Below are 17,534 nucleotides of genomic sequence, written 5' to 3'. Positions count from 1 at the left end.
CGCTTTTTGGCCATTCCCTTATCCTTATCCCTGGCCCATAGAGGTGACAAATCGTTCCAGGTGAGCCGAGAATTGCCCAACGCTTCGCGTTATCCTTCTGTTCTGTTTGTTTTGTTATTGCTTTACTGTAATGGAAAATTGAAAAACAATCACCCGCCTAACCGCCGTCGTCCACGTCAACGCCCACCACCTCGAGGGATTGTTTCGAAAATTGATTGTTTATTCATGCGTTGGAATGCTCCAGGACATGGGAACATCCGGTGCGGTTTTGTGCGCGTTGAATATCCTTTCGATGAACGGGGAGCATTGCTCGGTATCTTTTTTGTTACGGGCGCCAGTAGACGAGTTTTATTGGAGACGAAACGCTGGGAGTTCCCTATTCTAGCAGGGCAACGTCTTTCCGAAACACGATGAGTGATGGTCCAGACATCCCCCGGATGGTTGGCGCAGAAGTTCCCGGTGGTACTGTTTGCTCCCCCTGATGAATTAGCTGTCGAAGCATCCACGAACCATTGATCACCTGACTTCCAACAGTGGGAATGTGCTGCCGAAACAAAACCGGCACCACCGGATCAAAAGACGATTGTTCAGCCACCGCGACGTACGTGGTGTGCGGCAAACAAACAGAGCACAATTGTTGCTGCGGTGGGCAAGAAATAGATCTTAGCGAGCGTCTGTGAGATGCCGGCGCGAGAGGACCAAGCACCCGAAAACTGTGTGCGTACGGGCGTAGGAACTTCCAGAGTGGGAGAACTTATAAATGCGGACAATATCATCGACGACCATCACCCGCACGGTGCTTCCGCTGCTGCTGCACCATCCGACCTCGTTCACGCCACTAACGACATGTTTGCTCATTGTCTACCGTAGCCTCGAGGCCTCGTGCAGCCCCAGAACAAAAAGGGGGACTGGGGATATCATCGACCAGACCCAATATGCTACCGAACCGTCCTCGAAACCGTGCCAGCAGACTCGTGTCTCGCTTGACGTGACTGCGGGCAGTTTACACCAGCACGATCGCTGATGTCCCATCTTTAACGGGTGTCGATGTGCATCCGGCCCGGCAAAGGCGTGGGCTATTGCCACCCCCGGTGCGTTACCCCGAGGGTGATGGTGTCTTCCTACACCGAACGAGACGCACACCACGGCCGTGGGCACTGGAGCGCGTACAGGAAAAATCAATGACCAACGCCACTCCACTCCCAGCAGAGTAACGCGGTCCACGTAGGGTAATTGATAAAATATAGATAAATTGCCATTTATTACAATCGACCTCATTAGACATGGAGCACGTGAACTAGAGCAGACGGCAACGGACAGAGAGAGAATGAGAAAGCGGATATCAGAATGGAGTAATGGTCAGCTAATGATAGTTACGCACCGAGGACCGAAACCAGAACATTACGTTCAAACCATTCCATCGGTTGTGGTTGCTTTAATGTTGATAATGTAGGACATCACTCTAGCGCTCCAGAGTTTGTTGAAGTATAGCGTCGTTTATCGATGGACGGATAATTAGTTTAGTTTTTCTGTGTAGTTGTCGATCGCTTAGTCGACTCGATCATAAATTGCGCTCGGCGTGCCGTTTCCTTTTAAACCATGTGTCCATTTTGTTTTGTATCGCTGATGTCAGAATGGACCGCAAAAAAATGGACAGTTTAACTAATCCGCTTACCATCTTAAGGGTTTACGGTGATAAATTATTCATCACTGCATACGACCCCCCCCGCTTCGTGTGCTTTTTTTTAAACGTGCTGTTTATGCGCCTGTGTACGTACGGTGGGTCTCGTGCGATACGGCGTAGTGTGCGAGTAATTCGTTAATCTAACCGCACCTCACCTCACCGTGGGCCGTGTTGTACCGCGTGGTTCAATCGATAAAATCGAACTTCCCACAACGTTCGATGCCGTTCGGCCAGCCACATTGCCGTACCGACCGCACGGCAACTGGTTGGTTGGAGGTTTTCGGGCTAAGGAATCGCTCCCGTGGGAACCATTGCCATCCCGGGGTGGCCGGACGACCGGTACGGTTGGGTTGTCCGATAAGGTACGGCCCGATTTTCCTTGCCCAGGCTGCCCGCACCAGCGAATGTGGTGCATTTATCCCGGTCTGTCGAACCGGATTGAACAGGGGTTCGTGAACCCGTTGGGAGCATTCTTTCATGTGCCAGCAGCTACCGAACCACCGTGCCGGGTAGCGTGGTGCGCTGAGCACGCTAGCAAACATTAAAGGGGGACCTTTGCAAGACCTTTTTTTTGCCCCTGTCTTGATGATGATGAACTTTGATGATGTTAGCCAATGACCGAAGGTTTGAATATCCGCTGCAGGAAGATGTACACCGACTGTGTTATCCGGTTTTTAAAGATGTTGGAAATTCCTCCCATCTTGACTGCATTTTGAGAGTCACACAAGATGGATGGCCTTTTCCTTCAACTGCTCAGTAAATAGAAAAAAATCAAATTTGATCTGTTCCATAAGTTTCGGATCATCTTCCTTCAACTTCAAAAATCCTTGAAACTTTAGCCGTAGGTTGGCGATTATGAGAATAAATATTATAGCATTAAACACCTAAAATATAAAGATGTTTTTGTGGCAACTTTTCGCAGTTGCCAACTCTTTGGAAGTTTTCGGAGTTTACACTCTTCGCCAACTTTCATAATCGCCAACCTACGGCTAAAGCTTCAAGGATTTCAGGTAAACTCCGAAAAGTTCCGAAGAGTTGGCAATTCGCAACTCACAACTCTCGTCGGAGCTACTTCCAATGCATTCTAGGCAAGAATCGGATGTCTCCTCAGTACACCAACACATAACCACAACTAACCTCAGTAGTTCGATGTTCAGGTACAAGCGTTGTTCCGAGATCATACATTTCCGGTTCTAGTTTGCCGAAAATGGTTTCATCCGGCTGGCAAACCCCAAGAAGATCCGGCCCACTGTTACAGCGGGATAGTAAAATCAGACCGCATGATGAACGGCAACTGGCGCAGGCAATTTGTATGATTTATTTATCACCCTCCCACCGCCGGGCTGGAGCCACTCTGGATTCCGGGAACAGCCAGCTGTCATCAAGCATTGACATTGTAATGTCCGGGCCCCGGTCGACCATTTGCAGCGCGGGTCGAGGAGAAAATAAAAGGACGATAAATTGTTCGACATGCCCGGCACAGTCCTCCAACCTGGCTTTTGCATGTACATTCCAGCCCGTCGGCCGGTGGAAGTTTTATGGCGGTCAGTTAGTCAACCGGTGGGCCCGGTGAGTTCTTCTGGTACTTCGTCCGTTGCACGAAGAACGGTCCCATACTACCGATTCCGGTGCCAATATCAGGATTGCATTGGTACAACCGTCCTTCTTTTCCAGCCGACAGCTCCCAGCCCGTTCGAGACGGGACAAGATTTATGAGCCCTCCCCCCCTACTAACCGTGGGGTGTTCTAGCTTTGGCAGGGCAATTGCCGGATAATTTGGTCTCCACCCGAATTGAGTTGGTCGACAAACCGCAGGCACGATTCCGGTACAATTTCCATCCGGGCTCCGTCCAACGGATAGTTTCCCGGCGCTGTTGACTGTGGCAGAGTCGGCACGCGTTATGGGAGGAAGCTTTAATTCTCGGCCAACACGCCCAGTAGATACTTTGAAGTATTCTTTACCAACCGGAACACCAATTCTAAACCACCCAGGACCATTTCCCGGGTGTTGCGTCAAGTGCTCGTAAATACAGCGCGCAGTGTAGGCGCGAGATTTTGAATTCTTGAAGTGATACATCACTGCAGGTCTGCAAATCCGTTGCTTCGCGGTATCGTCCACGAACTCTCAGCGGCATATGAAGATGGCAAACCAATTTAAGGAGCAGTGCAACAACGTCCATGACCTCCCCATCCATGCTGATGAGGACAAACCCTTGCGAATAAGTACCGTCATCTAGCGCGTCGTCCAAAGTACAGGATCTGCTGCTTTTTTTCTCCCTCCTAATAAAATGTCACCGCAACGCTTGTCGTACCGTGACGGGTGTCTAGGGTTTGTCCGCAGTAGCATCGCCGACCCAGGCAAACCCGTTGAAGTGCCCGTTCCGTTTTAACAGCACGGCGTTGTTTGATCCGTCAGCGGGACGTTGTTGATTTTTGCCGTTTATTGTGTGGCACCGTTCTGCGGTGGTTGCTTTGGATTTTCCAACCGGCATCGCAATGGGGTGATTCGTGCTAAACCCACGTGCATCCCCTCCTTTAGTTGGCTGCCCCCGCCCTGTTGCCGGCCCTCTCGGCTGGTCTCGGTGCTATAGTTCTTGCTGAAGGCCACAAACTCTCGTGGCGATCAGAACGCGCAGAGATCTCCATACATACATATTCCGCTCCATGGTTTGTTGGTGCATCGTGTGTTCCCGCACGACGGTGTGGTTCCACTCGAGTGGGAAGATGGTGGTGCAATAAAAAAAAAGAAGAAATAATTGAAAGCGAAAGGAAATCTTGCCAACGGACCCAGCGCCTGTTAGCCGAGCGGTTCACACTAATTGAAATGTTGCCCGTTTGCTAATTGTTTGCCGAGCGGAGAGGGCCGCTGCTGGTGGGGATCCTTTCCCCCAGGAAATGCTCGCGTGTGTTCGCGCAGGCAGGCATGGGGGGGGGGGGCAACTTGATAGGTAGCACCCGCACCCTGTCCCCCTTGCACCGCTGAAAGAATCACCAAAAGAACCTGAAGTCACGTTGCAGGCTTGGTGGGCCAGTATTGCACCGTGCCGAACTACAGCACGTTGGAAGCTGTGGAAAAGGCGAGATTTAATTAGCAACTGTGAGACATCGCCAGCGTGCCCCGGCAGTAGGTCGTGCACGGTGGGGCCCATTTACTCGGTGGGTGCGTTGGAAAACGGCGTACCCGGGCAATCTTTGCTTTTCCCGTGCGCCGTTGCTATGCGTGGCGAGGCAAACGAGGCACATCTTCACACCAGCAAACCAGCTAGTCAGCATCAATTATATTACATTTTATCGTACGCGTTCGCATTTAAACGTGGACAAGACACGGTACACTTGCATCTGCCGGTGCATGTGAAGCTGACAGTGTTCGGATCTCGCTCCAATAAAACTGTCTCAAATGCAACCGTAACTTGCAGCGTTTTTTTACAAGGTCTTCTGTAGATAAGAAATAGACAGAGAGTCTTAGTATTGCTCTGAAGCGATGAGGTCGAAGATATCACGTTTGTCGAGTTGTTGGATGATCAGCAATCAGAATTCTTCGATGTTATAAAATGTAATAAACTGCTTTGCAAGTAATCTTTGCTTTGGTTATCAAGATTCCAACCAAGATTCCAGAGCCAAGAGCCAAGATCTAAGAAGGACATCAAGATCAAGACCAAGATAGAAATGCTTGAAGGTCGCTAGTTTAGATCTTCATCGAAGTTTAGTGTAGTAAAACGATTTCTAAAACTAAGAACTTGTAGACTATTTGTGATCTTTTTATGCGTTTATTGGAAAATTAATGTGAATATTGAGGATTTGTTAGCTGACAGTTGGCGAAGAAGGTGAAATTTAGAAATCTGAGATTTCGCGTAAACCTGCAGCAGCTGAGATGTGCTGGAGCACCTGTTTAAGTGTCGTGCATTAATACAGAAAAACCACCTCCAACTACTTACTCTCTTTATTCGTGATTTCCAACAGGTACTGCGCACCGATGACTCTGCTTGGCTATCTCTACATCCGCACGTCCCGCGAGCTGCGCCCCCCGGACGGGCCACTCTCGATAATGATGTTCGAGGCCCGGGCCGAAGCTCGCAGCCGTCAAATGTAAGTACTGTATCGCCCCCGCGCCACCTCACCGCCACCCATCCCTGCCTCCTCTCCTCGCGCACCATTTCCCCGGTAATGGTTTAACAGTGTCCGTGGGTGCCCCCCGGCGTCGGTTTGGGCACCGCATGCCAACATCAACCCGTTCGACGTCCACGGTTGGCCCCCGGGATCCGGGTGTGCAGTAATTTATCGATTACTGACGACCGGCCGCCTAATGGTTCGCTAATGAGATGCCTTTCGTAGCGCATCGACTCGAGATTCTGAGCAGCACAAGTCCAGCATCTCGAGCTCGAGCTTGTCTAGCGTGTCGTGTTCGGTTCGCGACACAAAAAAAACCAGCGCTGATCGGTTGCCTAACCTTGATATATCGATACCAGCAATGCACCTAACCACACTTAATGAAAAATAATTGCTAGGAAAACAGATCAGAAATTCGTCTTTATTAGCAGTGACCTTGGAAGGAATCTAACTGCGGCGAAATTACTCGTTGCCTAGCGGCACCGGGTCGGTTGTGCCGTTTGACAGCTGCTTACCTTAATGTTCGCGCTTTATGTGCTGTTAACGGTCACCTTCCCCACGATTCGTTTCCCTTTTTCTTGGGAGGATCTCTTGGAGTTTTGCTTTTCGGGGGGAGTTGGAGTGGTTCGTGCGACTATTTTGCAGACACGCGATTTGATCTTTACCGTCGGTTCGCACCATCTGCTGCAGCTGCTGCTCGGTGGGTTGGAAATTTTCCATATCTCATATCTTTCCACCCACCCTCTCCTTCCCCGCTTTCACCGATAACCGCTTTCCCTAGCAGTTGATAATAGCGCGGTGCCAAATACATTACCGATAGTGGTTTTATGATTTCGATTAGATTGGCCAGCGCCCCAGTGAACGTCGACCCTAAAATCGATCCCAGTGGCAAAAACTTCGCTCACCCACACACCGGCAACCACGGGCCGGCAGCAAGCCATTTTGGGGGGTAAAAAAAACGCCTCGTTCCGAACGCGATGAATGACTACCATCTGGAGTGATCATAGCGTGGCGCTTTCCTTGATTTTTCCAGATTTTTTGTCGCGTTTGCTGTCTTCTTTACGCCCAAAACGCTCAGCTATCTTCCGTACCCTTCTGTGGTGCCTTTTTTTGCATCGTTCCGCTCACCCCATTGAACGCGTCCCCGATACGTCCCGGCCGGGCGCAATGTGTTGTCTGGAAATATTTCAATCACATTACCACGCGCCAAACACGAAGCTAAACGGTCCTCAGCCGAAACGAAATTGATGTGCGCGTATGGTGGACGAATAAAAATATCCGCTTCTTTTTCCTTCCCAAGACGACACAATCCTCCCCCCTTTTACCAAGGAGGAGGGGATGTACCGGTTATGGATCGGAATGCTATTCGCGAGAATCCATTTTCCAGCGCCTTGGTGGTGACATCTTCTATTTGTGGTTTTTTTGCTGTTTGCTCCAACTGCCGCCTTTTTGTTGCACGGCAAAACAACGGCGATAGAACGATAAATCAGTTAGGGGGGGTGCAAAGTAATAGGGTGTTATTTTCTGTAGTTGCGTATCGTCGCACACAGCAAACAAAACCCGTCAGGTTCATTTTTCATTTCACCGCTAAAGAAGAAGGATGTTTGGATTAGGAAGATGACAGAAAGCGCCTAAATGCAGGCAAGCATTCGCATTGCCTAATTTGAATGTGAGTGAATTTGAGTGTGGGTGCAAGCGTTTGCATGTTTGCGAAACCAAACACGCCGAAGCACACTGCCTAACTTGCTGGAAAGAAGCATTATGACACACTCCAAACTTTCCCCCAACGGCCATTACAAAGAAGCGTTACAAGGGGTGGGCACGACATGACTATTGTGTATGTGGTTTTTTCGGCTCTAACCGTCTAAATTCACGAAGCGACAACCGACAAAGGCAGTGACCGATGTAAGCGATAGTTTGCCGTGGGGGGGGCTCCATTACAAGGTCGTTAAGGGAGTTATAGTTTTAAGGACAACGGCTTCTCCCTGCGCAGCGTGAACATTGCAAATGAAAGAGCGAGCGCTGGACTATTTGGTTACCTAGCGACCCCCGGGGGTGTTGAAAACTTTTGATTACTGCTCCATGGATAATCGTTGATAGTGTTTTACATCTCGTCTACGGTGGTGTGCATAGATCGCCCAAACTAGAATAGTGATATCTGGGCCTTAGAAAAAAAAACATTGGAAAACAATATGATATTTAAATACTTTGGACATCTCAAATTCCAACTCTCAAGCAATTTTCCGTGCTCAAGAATACGAGATGCACCATTCTGGCTCTGGGAGCCTTGGGATTTCCTTTAGATTCTCTTGATAGCTCATGTTACATTTACTTCACAATTTCGGTAGCATAATTTTGCGACAGCTACGCTCCTTCCATCTCTTCATCGACTTCAGGTCCGCATACGACAGCATAGCCAGGGTAAAACTTTGCGACGCAATAAACTCCTTTGGAATCCCGGCCAAACTTACCAGACTAGTACGAATGACAATGACCAACGTCACATGTCAGGTGATGGTGGATGGAAAACTCTCAGGGTCTGTTGCTACCACCAAGAATCTGCGCCAAGGAGTTGGGCTAGCTTGTCCACTCTTCAACCTAGCCCTGGCATACGCTGATGACCTAGACATCTTTGGCTTGCGGCTCTGCTACGTAGTGGATGCTTACCAGGTGGCGGAAAACCTTCTTTGCCAGATTACTAGATCCTGACTTACTCCGTGGTGGCGTACAGATAGTCACTCTTACAACGCTTACGAAGTCGTCCAAAATTTCACCTACATTGGGTCTAAGGTCAGCACCGCCAACAACATTGATGTGGAGATATAGAACTTATATAGTTCCAGTACTCACATACGCCTCTCAGACATGGACCTTGTTCAAATCTGACGAATCCCTCTTAGTTCCAGAGGAAGATGCCTCGTATGTGTGGAAGGACAATGGAGGATCCACTACCATGACGAACTCTACGAGCGACTCTCACTTTCGTACAGCGAATTAGACTCTGATGGGTTGATAACGTCATGAGAATGACTCCGGACAACTCAGCCCATAAAGTCCTTTAAAGTCGTCCACATGCACAGAACAGGCGTAATAGGCCCAAATTGAGATGGAGTGATGGCGTTGATGCATCCGCCAGGCCGTGGAAAATGGATTTTCAGAGGAAGGCGCTCGACCATGAGCGGTTTAGAGGACTCAGAGTAAGCGCCTGACAAGAAAAAGGCGAAATTTTGCGACATCTTTATGTACAAAGTTGACGTTCGCACTGAGATCTAAACCATATAGACGTACATCTAAAGGCGAAGTCTTTTTTGTCTGAGAATCAAACCCAATGGCAACCAAATTGTGCTTGAAAGTTAGCGTAAGGATACCCTTCAACTGTCCGGCAGTTAAGGGCAGTTTTAGCGGAATCTACAACCGAGCAGGCAATGCCTGACGGTGGCGAAAACCTAACACCACAACTGACAAACAAACCCTCGCCAAGCGAGTGCTTCAGCACGGCATCCAAATCCAGTTGTGGCGAATTCTGAGACCGGGGATGTCTTTAAAGATTAATCATCTCCAAAACTTGTGCCACCGGCAATAGAAATGCTGTGCAGAAATGAAACAAAGGGAAGGAAATACGGACGGCTAACAAGGGAAATAAAAGTTTGGAAAGTCTTTGGCGTCAAGGAGCGGTAGCGATGTTACCTCCGAGGTGGTAATTCAATCCTCGGACGACTCGGTGCGAGCCGAGATTTTGGCAAAACTCCTCCACCCCGATCGCCATCGGACGGCCACTGTCCGCATGCAAAGTGTGTTCTGTTTTGCCCTGTGGGTGGTTGTGCATTGTCCGGTATATCGCTTGAAGTCCACGCTCCAGATGACTGGGACTCGTTGCTAGCACTGTCATACATTCGGGTAGCACTGTCCGCTTCCAGCTGGCGGTCGATAGCGTGTAGCGTTTCATCTGCTTATTGTCGGCGACGGAACTATTCCATCCATTCGCTGACAGCTCCAAGTTAATGATGCGCTATTAAAAGTTTTGTGTTGCGTAATTATTTCTGCACGTCGGTGTACACTGCGGTATGCATCTGGCTTTTGCTGCCATCTTCCGTTCGCAACCAAAAAAAAAAAAAATATAATAAACCGTGTGACAAGAATATGTTTCGCTTTATTGTGTTTCTATTTGCTTACTGTATCTACGGTTACGGTTTCGGTGCCTTGCCATCTGAGCAACCTTCCGGCACCGGATGCTGGATAAACAACGCCCCGACCGTAAAACACGAAGCTATAACGACCGGGCCACATGCTCCCGAAGCGTTGTGCCATGCTTACCGAAAATATCCTCAACTTCTCTGTCCACACAGTGTCTGATGTGTGCCGGAGGGGGGAAAAAAATGGAGAGAAAAGTTAGTTAAACCTCCGCAACCACCCCCCGTCACCTTTGCGGGATTGGTCGTGAATGAAAGGAACGAAATTGCATTCTCCTGCGCTGCCCGCAAACTCGGTCGGTGTTGCAATAAATATGTACATCCTGCCTGGCAGATCGTATCTGTTGCCGAGGTCAAACGGTTTGGGTTTTGTGAAGTTGCTCCGGCTGCACTTGGCCCATCCAAAAGTATGAGCTATGCATTACGATGTGTTTCCTTCGGACTGCTTCGCCTTCTCCTTCCAGGTTTAACGATTATTGCGTGTTGGGAAAAGATTTCTCAGCGTAGTATATTGCAGCGTGACCGTGTAAATGCCACGACAGCGAGAATATGCTGCTCGTCGAAGTATGCCGCCACTGCCGCGACCAGCACGATGCTTCCAGAAGGTGAACCATCTGGACACCGATTGCTGGGTGTGGGGGCAACGGATTTATAGAGCTGTCCAACACGATCTTGTGCACGATAGTGTCCTTGCGGTACGTTGTTGGGGTGGTTTGAAATTTGCCAACTCCAACCCGACACTAACGTCAGAAGATTCGGGTTGTTTGAGACTGTGAGACGTCTTCCTGCTAGCCATCAATCACAAAACCCCACCGTCTTGAGCTGGAAGCGTACAGGTTAGTACCGCGAGGGCTCAAGTGCAATTTTTATTATTCCACTTCCACGGGTTTGACATTATCGTTTAATAGCAATCGGCGAGATCACGGTGTTGGGGCAATGGCGTATTGATTGAAAACACCGAAAGTAGCATTACCAGCTGATATAGTTTGACCGAACTGCTACGAACCCTCCCAACCGCGTGCCACGTCTTTCGCCCGTGCTGTTTGCTTTCTTTTTTGTCTAAAGGATTTTAATCGAACAGATCGCTTCCGGTGACGTTCAGTGAGTGTGAACCGGGGTGAAAAATGGCTCACAAACTTTTGCTGGCAGTGCTATCGGCACAACCATCGTTGATCTTAATTGCGTTCACCATCTGCCATTTCGGGGCTGACTGTAGACGGTGCAAACATTACACATTCTCCACCCATTCGAAACCATCGATAAGCCGTCTGGGAATATATATTCGGTTTCCAATTCTGCCACTTATGTTGCGGCTTTTGGGCAACTATTGGACGGTGGGGCAAAATGTTCCATGGCTTAAATATTCTTACTTCTTCGTGTTGGAGCACGTCGTGGTGACATGACCAGATCGCCAATCTGCTTTCAGGAAACTTGGTCCACTTCTGCACCCAATCTCCGACTCCACCTGATCCAGCCAAAGAACTCGCTGTGCCGAACGGAGTCCCTTCCTGGTAGGTCATCTAAGTAGTCTCCTCATCACGTACCCCAACCATCGTATCCCTCCGGCTTTGACTACCGTCAGGATATCAGCTCAGGGAGCTCGTGGTCTATTCTCCTTCTCCACACGCCCTCCTCGAATACATCACCAAAGATAGTCCTTAGCGAGTACATTGGCGTCCTCCGTCAGCATAGTTCAGGGCTCGTAACCGTAGTCGAGTCTTCTGGATCGCAAGAGTTTGTGGAGCCTTCGGACATCGCTGCTTACTTTGTCTTCCGAAGATACAATCTCCTTTACCACCTCGAGATCGTCACCGTCAACTCAATATTCTGCTCACGAGTTGAGCTCTTGGAATTCATTCCTATCGGAATTCTTGCGCCACAGATGTCCGTCCGATGATGTGGATGTCATCCGCAAAGCCTAGGAGTGGGAGGGATTGGGTGAAAATCGTGCCCCGGATATCGAGTCCGTCCCCTTGTCTCAGACCTCGGTGAGATTCAAACGATTCCGACAGCATGTTCGACACCCTCATCTTGTACTGATCCTCGTCCATAATGGCCTTCATCAGCCAGGTCCCAGAGAGTCTATACTGCTGCATGGTGTTCTATAGCTCCGTCTGATCTATTGCATCTTAGGCCACCTTTGCAGTCAATGAACAGTAGGGATCTGGTGCTCTCGGCATTTCTGAAGCATCTGCCGTAGAGTAAAGCTTTGGTCGGTGGTCGATTTGTCTCCTACAAACTCAGCCTTTCAACGAAATCTGTGGCAAGGGGCACAAGTCTGCAGTAAAGTATTAGGAACAGGATTTTATAGGCAGCAGTCAGGACTTTGATGGTTCGGAAGTTTGCGCAGTCCAACCTGTCGCCCTATCTGTATAGTCTCTAAGAGTATTCGGGACAGGATCTTATAGACAGCAATCAGGACTTTGATGATTCAGAAGTTAGCACAGTCCAACCTGTCGCCCTATTCGTTGATGATAACTACTCCTGTTGATGACAGTTCGCGTGAAAAAAATACATCGAGCCGGTTACCAGAGCACAACCTAGTTATATGGGTATTACACGGTTGATTGCATATGAAACCCATCAACCCGACCCAATCAGGGTTGCTCTGCATAACGCTGCTCGAAATGCAACAGTTTTGCGATAAAACTGTCACCGGCAGCTTCATTGCATGGCCTGACTGCCCATACCACTTGATTTATTTAGTCAGAATGTTTATTTCTCGCACCGGCAATCATTTCATACACGAGGAGAAAATCGAAAATATCAGCTATAGCTATTAATTGCAGCTGAAATGGTGATGTTTGCAGATGAATATTTTGCGCTGCCGTACCGTGTCCGAGCATCCGGCAACAATTTCAACATGGAACTGTGAAGGCATCTGTACCGTTCCAGGAAATTGGAGCATATGAAACTTGCACCTGACTTATAACAGGATGCGTTTCTCCTATCTGCTTTCCGAGCATTGCACCACTGTACTAACGGAGCGAAGGAACTTCTTGAAGTTTCTCCCATTTTCCCTGATACTATCACCAATTCACGAAAACAAATGTGCGAAATCGCACCGCATCGGGGACAAGGAAATCATCATACGTTCATAACGCGATCGGGCTCGGGCGTGAAAATTCCATCCATACCAGGCGGGGACAGAAACTTTGAATAAATAATCACATCAACCATGAACTTATGGCCCTGAGCTAGGCTTATCCTGGCGCGAACGGCAAAAGTTGCCTTCGTTTTAAACCTTACCAACCGCGCGAACCGCACCAAGCTGTGTGTTTGGCAAACTGATGCAGTAGTCACCAAGCAGGTTCGAAACATTCTGCTAGTGCAAAGGTCCAATTAATATTTGAGTACATGAAAACAAATAGTTGCTTAACGTAATCACATTTACCCTTGCTTGGCTCCATGTATGTTATTAGTTCCTCAGGTTGGGGCTACTAGTTCCTGGAGACATCAGCCTTCTATATCCCATGCGCCGCAACAATATCTCCATCGGCTTCTCGGAAATTTAACTCCTGTTCAGTAATCGGATGAAACGTTTTGTTCAATTCTTCCGAATTTGTTCATACAATTAACCATTTTTTTTCGAAAGCATTATCAACGAGTAAATGAATTATACAACAATAGATAATTCCATGGAAGATGCTGGATAACCGTTCCATATCGTTTTCATACACCTGGTCCATTGTTGTTTTTTTTTAAATTTTTTATTTGCAAAAGTTTTAATGTTTTCCCCGAAGAAATGCAATAAAGTACTACAGGGTGTACCATCTAGAGGTATCCGCAGTTTTTTTTTTCAAATAACTTGATCACCCTGTAACAAATTGTCATGTTTATTCATGAACAGTCTTTTCCCGAGTTACGCGAATAATTTGTGCCAGAGAAATTCGCATAGCCTAAATTTTCGCGTAACTCGAACTTCCTTTATAATATCGCCTATATTTAGTATTCAGGGATCGACTTCTTATTTTCGCATTACAAAGCACACTTGACATTTGATATTTTTACGTTTATTTCGACAAATGAGATTAAATTTTATACCAAAATTTATTTTTATAATATTAAAATGTATCATGTATTTGGGAAAATTTGAAGTTTGACAAATAAAAAATTCAATTCCGCATACAAAATTACACAAACTGACAAAATTTTGAGATCCGCGTAACTCGAGTGTTGCGTAACTCGGGGAAAGACTGTACACATCATTCAAGTACAAGTTGGGCCATGAATTACCTGGCTTACAGAAAAACGTGCTGAAACTGTTTACAATTTTTTAAATGAAGAAAACTAGTCTTCTATTAAACTACCGTAACACGCTTCGTTGCAAACTATCGAAGCCAGAATGCGCCTATCGCGAAGAGCATTCGTTGCTATGGTTGCGTTGCTATTCAACCCGCGACATGAAAAATGTCGCAAAACGTGCTGAATTATGTGTGACATCCATCGGTGGTCACTAAACCGATATCATATTTAAAAACAGACCAATCAAGTTGTGAAAGGCTCAATAAACATATTTTCAAAACAAAAAATATATCATTTGTTGTTGAGTAATTTGAAAAAAAAAATACTTCGGATACCTGTACATTGTACACCCTGTATTTTCCGTGTTTTATCTTACATATTGTGTTATTATAATTGCCCAGAAAACAACAGTCAGTAAAAAGCTATTTTTCCGACAGTGTTATGGCATAATTTCTCCGAAGCCTGGTTGAATATTTGTTTTCACTTAATCAGACTGTACAATATTTTCCTATATTGACATGCTGGTAAATAATATTTTACATTCCGAGAAAGACGATTTTAATGAAGCCTTTGTTAAATTGAATTTCAATGAATGAAGTCTCTTCCAGGATCTCCAACAACGCGAATGCAGTAAATTATTCGGAAGCATTGAGCAATGTTGAATCATTAGACATCTTTACTATTCAAGGTAGAAAACTCCAGCCTAAAACTCGAATCGCTCTTCAAAAACTCTGATGGAAAAGCTTTACCGAATGGGCAGATTGTAACAGAACAAACAGCACATAGTGCACAAAGAAAGCGAGCCGAGCGCATATGAGAGATATCCCTGACCGTAACTCGGTCGTTTATGGTCGCCGCTAGGTATTGAGGTATCAAAAAGTATTAAAAGCGCTTGGTCCGGCGCGGCGAAACCGATGGACGGAACGGGTGGTTCGCAAGTGCTCGTAAATAATGATGATACACACGTCCGACAAACCGAAACAGCTTCAAGGTAGTGGTTGTTCTTTTGCTGCGAGCAAAACAGAATGGCGAGCCTTCGCACTGAAACTGAGCGGATGCAGAGTGGGCGTGCTGTGGAAGGCGAGGCGGTGAGGCACTCAACGTACCGTAGGAAATTATCAACGTCCCAACACCCCAGCACACACCGGGCACTGGCGGCGCTGGAAGTGCTTGTCACACAAATGATGACAAATGTACATACGAGACCAGAAAATAATGGATGGAGTGAAGAGCCGATGACACGATGAGGTGGGATGACCATGAGTAGGCCGGATGTCATCTCAGCGCCCCGTGCTCTGCCACCGCCGTACCGGCCGGTGTATGATTGGGACAGAAAGAATGAAGCTACCATTAGCTCGCGATTAGTGGCAGAAATTGTTTCATGTCCGTAGATTGTACACTTCGCCAGACTCCACCTCGCATACCCTGACAGAGGGCACTGCCTCTACGTCTCTACTACGGTCTCTTCATCTTCCCTGTTTACTCCCTACACTCCAATGCCTGACATTCGATTGCTTTTAGCACTGATTTTTACGTACTCAACCTAACTGTCACCACTGTTGACTACTTGCAGACGCCTGTCCAATGCTGGCCGTGGTAAAAGTGCTAAAGGCGGATCTGGAGGAAGTGGTCGCGATGAAACGCCGGAACAGACAGGTGCGGGCTCGGCGTCAACGGCCTCGGCGGCAGTCTCGGCGTCGGCCAACCTGAGCGGCAACTCCCGGACATACGATCTGTACGATGCGGAGGCGGACGTCAACCGGGAGAAGCGCACCCAACGTCACCTGGGTGCGATGGCATCGTCCCAGGTACTGTGCGTCTGCCCATTAATGATCCTCAGGTAAGTTGGGACGATATGAGTCGGGCATTCGTCGGCAGGGAATGAATTGAGTGTCTTAGGGCTCATTCAATTATTACGTAACGCTGCTAAGGGGAAGTGGGGAATTAGTACCAGCGTTACGATTCGTTACATATGGTGGGGGAGGGGGGTTCTTTTTGTTACGTAAGATGTTAAGATGTAAGTTTGCTTCCCACTTCATAGACTATGTGCGTAAAATTAACTTATTTAAGAGATGTTTATACCAATTCCATGTTATCTATCAACTTATCGATGTTTGAATGTCAAAATTTTCGGTATCGACAATTTTTAAATCTAATGCAAACGTTGCAAACTTAATGCATCCAAGATATCCGCTATCTCAAAGATCTTCAGTTTTCATCGTTATTCAATATGATTTAGTGCTCGGACGCTCACTCTCGGAACAATGATCAATATTAGACAACTAAAACGTGCGATATCATGATCGATGCCCGTGTTTGACGTCCAGCATATTAGCTAAAAATTGTTGATTTTAATATTGCTGAGTTTCGTAATGCTTGCTTAATAATTAAATTTAAACGGTTTTTCCCAACGAAATGCAATTTTTTTATTGGCACTCCCAATTTCGGATGTTTTATAGGGTGCTAAATAACTTTTCCCAACACATACAACTGTCTTTTTTTGTTAGAACCTGTAAATTTGTGTTTCATCCATAAAAAGTGAGTCAAACAAGTAAATGAATAATAAAAATAAACAGAAGAGAGAGGACAGAAGTCAGAAGCAGAAGACAGAAGATAGAAGAAGAAGAAGAAGTGACGGTTTGGTTTAGTTAACCTGGTCTATGCCAATTAAGCCAATTTCATCAATGTATGAAATTTACGAACTGCCTGAATTCCAACATTTCTAATGTAGTATCGTAACTTTATTTTTGTGTTTTGCTTTAGATGCTTAAATAATCATAAAACTAGACGGTTATTAGTAATAAAATAACACATAAAAAAATTATTACAAAACGTATTACCCTATCACAAGACGTCACGAAAACCATTTCGAATTATTGAAAACAATCAAGCAAATCAGCCTGGCGTGTATAGTAAATATACTAGGCAGTTTGTTTGTCTATATTTGCATTTGTCCAAATACTACGGAATATAATGGATTACTTTCATGAAGAAAATTTTATGATTTTTTTTAAACATAAGAGTGGGGTGAGGGTGGGGATCGATAAAATGATACGTAATTAATAGAGAGGGGTTGCATCCAGTGATAGGTTTCGTTACATTAGCGGGTCGGAAATTGACAATTGTTGCGTAACGTAATAATTGGACGAGCCCTTAGCGTCTTATCTTATGGATGGGGCGAAGATGGTCAGGACCAAACAGTCCCAACAAATGTCAAAGACCGGGCAAGTAGTACACCAGGACCATTTTCCATTAAGAACGACCAGACCGGTGGCATTAATGTGCCACCAGCGTCCAACGGTTCGGCT

The 17,534-nt window shown here is 46.8% G+C and overlaps 1 protein-coding gene across 1 annotated transcript in view; it reads left to right on the top strand.

The window, feature by feature from the left end:
- LOC128708749 (G-protein coupled receptor moody) overlaps positions 1-17,534 on the top strand; it is a 52,886-nt gene that overhangs the window by 19,072 nt on the left and 16,280 nt on the right. Inside the window, exons 4-5 of the mRNA XM_053803766.1 lie at positions 5,645-5,770; positions 15,800-16,066. Coding sequence (XP_053659741.1) covers positions 5,645-5,770; positions 15,800-16,066 — 393 coding nt within the window. The remainder of the gene's footprint in view (positions 1-5,644; positions 5,771-15,799; positions 16,067-17,534) is intronic.

This window comes from Anopheles marshallii, chromosome X, assembly GCF_943734725.1.
Source record: "Anopheles marshallii chromosome X, idAnoMarsDA_429_01, whole genome shotgun sequence".
In the NCBI taxonomy this organism is placed as follows: domain Eukaryota; kingdom Metazoa; phylum Arthropoda; class Insecta; order Diptera; family Culicidae; genus Anopheles; species Anopheles marshallii.
Note: the sequence above shows the minus strand (reverse complement) of the source record. Positions and strands in the feature narration are given on the sequence as shown.